The 7,962-nt window shown below is 34.5% G+C and overlaps 1 protein-coding gene across 1 annotated transcript; it reads left to right on the top strand.

Annotated features, from left to right (window-relative positions):
* Nucleotides 1-1,905: 1,905 nt before the first annotated feature.
* On the top strand, nt 1,906-6,809 carry LOC111984602 (protein CNGC15b). The gene is made up of 7 exons (XM_024016226.2): nt 1,906-2,139; nt 2,255-2,774; nt 2,910-3,122; nt 4,515-4,804; nt 5,286-5,397; nt 5,537-5,773; nt 6,051-6,809. Exons 1-7 carry the CDS (start codon nt 2,111-2,113, stop codon nt 6,699-6,701), a joined length of 2,052 nt encoding a protein of 683 aa, XP_023871994.1. The 5' UTR covers nt 1,906-2,110; the 3' UTR covers nt 6,702-6,809.
* The last annotated feature ends 1,153 nt before the right edge of the window (nt 6,810-7,962 follow it).

Raw genomic sequence — 7,962 nt, 5'->3', positions numbered from 1 at the left:
GAAGTATACTAGTTTTCAAGGCTTCATAAATTCTATAAGATTTTAAGCTCAAAACTTTTAACTAATATTTTGAGGTTATATCCAAGGAATTTCTTATGTGAGATGGAAAAATTAAAATTACACACATCGGAAAGAATAAGTGCTTGAAAAGCTTTCAACACACATTAACATATATATATATATATATATTAGTTGCAGTTATGGATTTCTAGGTCTTTGACTATTTTACAGTTTTAAATTAATTTGGATCTAGTTTATATAATAGAAATATTATAGAAGAATACGGAAACAGTGGGTATATAAATATATTAAATTAGGTTAAAGTCACATCAATATATATATATATATATATGTACACACCACCTTGCAATTATTATACTAGATAATAATATTTTATCAAACCAGCTGTGACATTACTTACATATACGTACGAGCTACTCTTTTGTTTTGGATCTCTTTCTACTTTCTTCTCAGTAATATTCATCTCTTGTGTTTTAGATCTCTTTCTAGTTTCTTCTTAGCAATATTCATTTACTTTAAAATAAAATTAAAAAGAAAAACATATTCTTACGTGTGTATGGTAATAATCACGTATTTGGTCTTACAAAAAATAAAAGGTGACATGGTCTGAAACATGGATGGAGGTATCATTGGACTGGGGGTAATGGTCCCCAAGTATTTTTTTTAAAAAAATATTATTATATGTATGTATATCAATTTTAGCAATTTTGTTCTATAAAATTACATTTTATTTTTTTTAAACAACATCATTGATTCTTTTAAGAGTAATACTATACTCACAAACTTTTTTACAAATTGTTTTTGATGGTGTAAGAAAACACCAAACTGATTTCTCGTCCATATGGCCGTCCATAACAACGTACAAAGTGGAGAATGAGTGGCTGTCACGCTCGTCCCTCTCTTACCGTCCTATTACACTCGTCCTTCATTCATTCGTCCAATGAATGATGTACTAGCAGCGAACCTCGTCCGTCCTTAGGGATGGATGAGTGAGGTTCACCAAGAGTCATGACACTCCCAAAAGCCAAGAGTCATGTTGTTTGAGTCAAAACACAAGTCCCGATGAGGTAACTCCCATGACAATTATGAAAGTTACCTTCTGAATCCTCCAAACTCTACGACGATAAGAGAAATAACTGTCAAAGCTAACACTATATAAAGACCCTTCTACGCAGAGGTATGGACACTTTTTTTATTCTAGAGAAAAATTGGTGAAGTCTTTGAAGTGCTTTCTTTCCTACTTCAATCCACTAACTTTACCATCGGAGGATCTAAGACCGGCCTCCACCGGTCTTCTCTGATCTTCTTTGGTTTTTTAGGACTCACTCTTCAAGATCAGCAACATCCGAAGACTTTTCAGCCCACTGATTTCTAAGGACTCATCAGTTTTGATAATAAATTATTATTGATTCACATATGAGCCCACTACTCACATCAGTTTTTTACTTACAAGTAACTATTTATCACATCAGTAATTTATAGTAAAAAAAAGTTTGAAACTCTAGCATTTTTCTAATTTTAGTGACCATAAAAAAATTTGTTGATATAAAATCTAGAACAAAATATTCAAGCCCAAAAAAAATTGCTCAACAACAAAAATTACCAATAATTACCAATAGTAAAATTAAAAAAATTAACCTTAATTAATCAATTTTATCCAAAGTAACCAACACTATCCTTTAAAAAATTCTAAACAAAAATAATTTTGTTTTTACCCTAAAAAAAATTTTTAAAAAAAATCTCAATAACTAAATTGTAGCAGTATAAGGAGTTGAAATCGTTTCACACAACCATGTTTTGCCATGTGCATAATGCATACACGTGTGTGCACGACATTGGTTACATGTTTAATACTTTAACCTTTGGCCTTTATAAATTGGTGTAGTCTGAAAACTTTCATGGTCGAGTTCACATCTTTATGTAAAAGACACTTACAAAGGGTTGAAATTAGAATTAAGAAGTCATTATCGATCTTTGATCTTTCTTCTAGATCATTGCAATCGAATCAAGTAGACGGCATTTTCTTCACAATTACTTATATGCTTTTTCTGATCAACTAAGAGATCGATCAAGTTCATCAATTGAACAAATGGGTCACAGTAATTCAAGACTCAACAGGTCTGTACTCTACTTAATTTCTTACATGCAATTTTGATTTGTATATCAATGTTAGTAATGAATAGTTTAGTCCCAGTTTTTTGATTAGATTATTTATGTCATGCTTGTTATTCAGAGTTCAAGTTCTAGATGATCTTGAAGTAGCTGACCTCCCTAAAGCCAGTGAAAATCATGTGATTGAGAACTTCCCCAAGATAGCCACTGCTTTTTCTGAGAAGAGAACAAGTTTTAAAGACAAAGTCCTGAGAAGAGTATTTTCTGAGGACTATGAGAAGGAGAAGAAAAGGATACTGGATCCTCGAGGAAAAATCGTTAGCAACTGGAACAAGATTTTCTCACTCTCATGCCTATTTGCTTTATTCTTGGATCCATTGTTTTTATTGTTGCCTGTAATCGATAGCCAAGGTTGCTTAGCTAATGGAATGAAAGCCCAAGTTGTCCTCACCATCCTAAGATCAGTGACTGATGTGTTTTATTTGATTCAGATCATTGTTCGGTTTCATACAGCTTATGTAGCACCCTCTTCTCGTGTTGTTGGAAGAGGTGAGCTTGTGATTGATCCTTCAAAGATTGCAATGAGGTACCTTAGAAAAGGTTTCATTATCGACCTCATGGCTTCCCTGCCACTTACTCAGGTATTTATTCCACTAAAACCTTGTGTATCATAGCAAGCTAGCTAGCCTTAATTTCCAGTTTCCATGGCATCAATGGAGTTTTGAGTTTTGACTTCTTTGTTGTTAATTATTTATTTTTAATGTACATAATTACAGGTGTTACTTTGGGTAGTTATACCCAATGTTGAGGGTACTGTAGTGACTGTGAGAAAAAATGCCATGTGGTTTATCATGATAGTCCAATATATCCCAAGGGTGATTCTCACCTATCCTCTCTCATCGAAAATTATTGATGAAGGTGGCATTGCGGCAGACACAGCATGGACCGGAGCTGGTTATAACCTCATGCTTTACCTAATGGCTAGCCATGTGAGTAGAAACAAAACTCATTTCTCATTTGAGCTTCCTATTGTACATTGAGTGCCCGTTTAGATACTGATGAAAAGGCCAACGTTTGCGTCTGTGTCAGCGTTTTTTTATTTTTATTTTTAGAAGCACGTTTTTGTGGTTTTATGCTTTTTCAGTAAGTCTCGTGCACTATTCACAGGACTCAACCCCTTTTTTCAATAAAATTTTCATTAAAAATGAGTTATACAGCACTATTCACACATTTAAAAATTATTTTGCTACCGTATTTCCAGTATTCAATTTTTAGCAAAATAAACGGTATTCAAACACACCCCTAGTGCTCAAAAATTAGTTGCTCTATATCTCTTTCTAATTGAAGAGAAAATCTCTTACTTTTCTTTGCTCTCATACGTACGCACTATTTTGTTTCTTCTTTTTGTCACTTCACTTCATTAATCCAAGCCTCACAAATTCTCCTTGATTTGTTTGTTTTCCAAAAGTTTTGTGGAGCAAACTTAAACATTGTCTCTCTTCTTGCATTACCTCTCAAGTGAAAGTTCATTTTTTTTCTCTACCCGTTTCATGCTCAATTTTATGATTCTTTCCCTTGTTGCATAGGAAAGAGCCTCTAGGCCAGGGCCGTCAAAACCTTTGCAACACTTTCTATTCATAAAACTTCAATTTCTATTCCTAAATGGACAAAGAATATATTACTTTTTTGTCAAGTAATACTAATTACTTATTTAACAAGCCTTTCCATCCACATTAAAAAATATACTTTTCTTACACACTATCCAAATTAATTTTCCTGCTTCAATAAGGAAACTCAACTAGCTTTCCAAGTCATAATAGGATTTTGGGGCAGTTTCCCAACATACAGAGATCTTCTTTTTCATTTTTTCAATTTTTTTTATACTTTTTTTCCCCACAATTGAAGTGTACCTAACTTTTGTCATTTTCAAAAACATGGCCAAACCTCTTTCCTAGAAAAATTTACTCCGTATTCCGAGAGCAATGCTCTCTCTTATCACATGAGTTGTGGGTTTGGTGTACCCAATAACTTTCCCTTTGTTGGTATGTTTTTATGTTCAACTCAAAAGGTTACTAGAAGTTTAAAAAACAAGATAAGCAAAGAAAGAAATTGGAAATAAATTATAAAAAAAGAAAAAAAGAAAAAAAAAAAAAAGATCAAAGTTTTGGCCTTAACACACACATTCTAATACTGCTACTACAATAGAACTAAAGCTTGCCCACCATATATAACTGGTGATTGATACTACGTTTTACTGATTTACTTTCAATGGATTAATTATGCCTACATCTATTAAAAAAAGAATTAATTTTGCCTACTTTTATTCTTTGTGAGCTGAATAAATTAGTTCCAAACCCATTATTTCTATTCTTCTTATGAAGCTTTCAGGATCTTGGTGGTACCTTCTAGGAATTGAGCGACAAGAAGCATGTTGGAGAAGCGCGTGCAGCCTTGAGTCGGCTTGTCAAAATGAATACTTTGATTGCCATACCGTTAATGACGATGCTAGGTCTAATTGGTTCAGCTCGACAAATGTTACCAATCTATGCACTCCAAATTCTAACTTTTACCAGTACGGTATATTTGGAGATTTAGAGAACTCAAATGTTATAGCTTCGCCATTCTTCAACAAGTACTTTTACTGTTTATGGTGGGGCTTAAGGAACCTAAGGTATAAGATTGTCCTAGTTATCCCAATTACTTAATTCAGTTACTCCAAGATTAAGATATCAAAACCACTCACAAAAATAATTTAGTGATAAGAAACCTTTATGACCCATTACACTCGCCAGCTTAGGAATTATAAGTTCGAATAGTGGCAAATATCATAATTGCACGAATGGTCCCATGCCATGTTTAAGTTGGGTTTCATTAAGTAAGGAGCAGTGGCCACACCTACCAACCTTTTTATTTTTATATAGAAAAAATAAAAATAAAAATTATAATATCAAAATTTTGAGATCTCAATTACCATTATCTTGCAAACTTCATTTTAAAATTCAACTTACAATTTCCTTCGATTTTCACAGCAACTAAATTGAGCACCTCATGATTAAACGTAAGAACATCATGTCATGTCCTGGACACTATCCTATATTCACAGGAAGTCGAACAAATTTACTGTATTTCTTATCTTTCATCGATTTGTGCAGTTCTACGGGACAAAATCTTAGTACAAGCACTTATATGGGAGAGGTTGTTTTCACCATCTTCGTCGCTTCCCTTGGGCTGTTTCTGTTTGCACTGCTCATTGGAAATATGCAAGTAAGTCCTGATGACAATGTCTATATATAAACCATTATCAGAACCGCATGTAAATAGATTTTGCAAATAGATGTACAATTGCTACAATAATCTTCTTTAGATTTTAATAGTAATAATTTTCACCCATTTGAACGAGCAGAGATACCTTCAATCAGCAACACTGCGATTAGAAGAGTGGAGGATCAGGAGAACTGATACAGAACAATGGATGCATCATAGGCAGCTACCTTCAGAACTAAGGCAGTCTGTTCGACAATATGATCAATCGAAGTGGTTGGCTACTAAAGGTGTCAATGAAGAAGCACTTCTCGATGGCCTCCCTATGGATCTCCGGAGAGAGATCAAGCGTCATCTTTGCCTCTCTCTAGTCCGACGAGTAAGTTTTCTCAATCTCCATGTCCTCGTAAATTCATTACATTAACATATTTTTTGTTATTTAAACAACACAATACATATTTCCAACACTTTTTCACTTACATATATTTTAACAGCATTTAAGCAACGTTATTGGAACAAGTTACCAAATGGGCCCTATATGACTCGTTGTCAGATTACTTACATACAATCTTAATAGTATAATAAACTCTCTCCATTTCTCTCTTTGAGAACCAGTATCAGAACTGATGTGCTACATTGATAATTTAATTGAACAGGTCCCATTGTTCGATCAAATGGATGAAACACTTTTAGACGCCATATGTGAGAGGCTTAGACCTGCAATATGCACCAACAACATGTTCATTGTGCGCGAGGGTGACCCTGTCAATCAAATGATGTTCATAATTCGAGGTCACCTTGACTCTTACACCACTGATGGTGGGCGTTTTGGGTTCTTCAACTCATCAAGACTTGGCTCAGGTGACTTCTGTGGTGAGGAGCTACTGACATGGGCTTTGGATCCACGCCCAAATGTCATACTCCCAACTTCCACACGCACAGTGAAGGCTATAACTGAAGTGGAGGCGTTTGCTCTAGTAGCAGAGGACTTAAAATTTGTTGCATCACAATTCCGAAGGCTACATAGCAAACAACTTAGACACACGCTTAGGCACTACTCACACCAATGGCGAACATGGGCTGCATGTTTTATACAAGCAGCATGGCGTAGGCATAAAAAGCTAAAGGAAATGGCTAAAAATGGAATCAGTGAGAGTGGACGGCCTCTAAAGGAAACCTTCTGGTCAAAGTATGCAGAAGCATTAGTTGAGAAAACTAGAAGTAGAAGGTTTGTCCTTGAATCCGCAGAATCAATTTCCAGCACTATCAACTTGCTGCAAAAGCCCGTAGAGGTAGATTTTGATTGAATCTGATTCTGTATAGAACCCAAACTATATACGGAACTGATCTTCAAATGAAGACTTGTTTGTGTATATCCTCTTTTTACTTGTTTTGGATAAATAATTTTACACAAACTGGACATGAAAATTGTGTTCTATGGTGCTTTCGAAGGTCGTTAAGGGTGGCAGGGGCGGCGCTAAATGTACTCAAGGAGGTTCAAATGAACCCATGACTTGGAAAAAAAAAACACCAGTCTAAATTACCATAAAAGATATTTTTGCATGTTCTGACTTAAATCTTATATACACTAATCACTTTATATATTATATATTATATATTTCCAATAATGTATATGTCTTGACTTTCTCAAAAAAAAAAAAAAAAAAAATATATATATATATATATATGTCTTGACTGGTACAATAGTTAGAGCCTGCTATTACCATGGGGAGTGGGCACGTGGAGTTACCATCCTTTACCATATATTTGTCCGTTATCTACCTAAATCATTTTGAAACATAGTTTATATTTGTTAATTTTATTTATTTTATTACTTTAAGATTTTTTGTTATAAAATTAGAATATTAGGACCTTATGTAAATTGCAATCATTTGTTAAATAATGGATTTAAAATACTTAAATGAAAACCCTTTTTTTTTTTTTAGAAAGACCTAACAAAATGGCCTAACTTGACAATTCAACTCAACTCAACCCAACGTAACCCAATCTTTGTGAGTGAAGTTGGGTTGATTTTTAAAATTGTCCTGAGTTGGGTTGGGTTGGAAATTCTCAACCCAAATCAAGGTTGATTGAATTAAAAATATCTCAAAATTAACTTAACCTGATCTATGCACAATTCATGAATCATGGCTTATAGAGCTCTTCACAAGTTAGATGTTGTACTCGTTTTAAATTGTGGTGGGCATTTTAAAGTGTTCTTCCATAGTTGTCTAAAGGACAATACTGTTTAAGGGCCAATGAAAAGACCAAGGCCGAATGATATGGCCTGGACTCGGAGCTAAAACCTTCTCCTCTGGCCAGAATGGGTTTGGGGTTCAACTTTCAAGTTGGCAGGCTTTTCACAACTTGGTCTCTGCTTGTTGAGTCGGATTGATCCGGGTCTAAAGCTCACTCTATTATATTAGCCCAGGCTGCCCAGCATTAGAATAAGACTTGTTATGGTTAGAATTACAAACCTAGCGCGCTGGGCTGGTCTAGTTCCTACAAATTTGGAATACACGTTTATTTCGGACTTGGACCCTATTTGTTTATCTAGTCCCACATAAA

This window comes from Quercus suber, unplaced genomic scaffold, assembly GCF_002906115.3.
Source record: "Quercus suber isolate HL8 unplaced genomic scaffold, Cork oak 2.0 scaffold_123A, whole genome shotgun sequence".
Taxonomy (NCBI): Eukaryota; Viridiplantae; Streptophyta; class Magnoliopsida; order Fagales; family Fagaceae; genus Quercus; species Quercus suber.
Note: the sequence above shows the minus strand (reverse complement) of the source record. Positions and strands in the feature narration are given on the sequence as shown.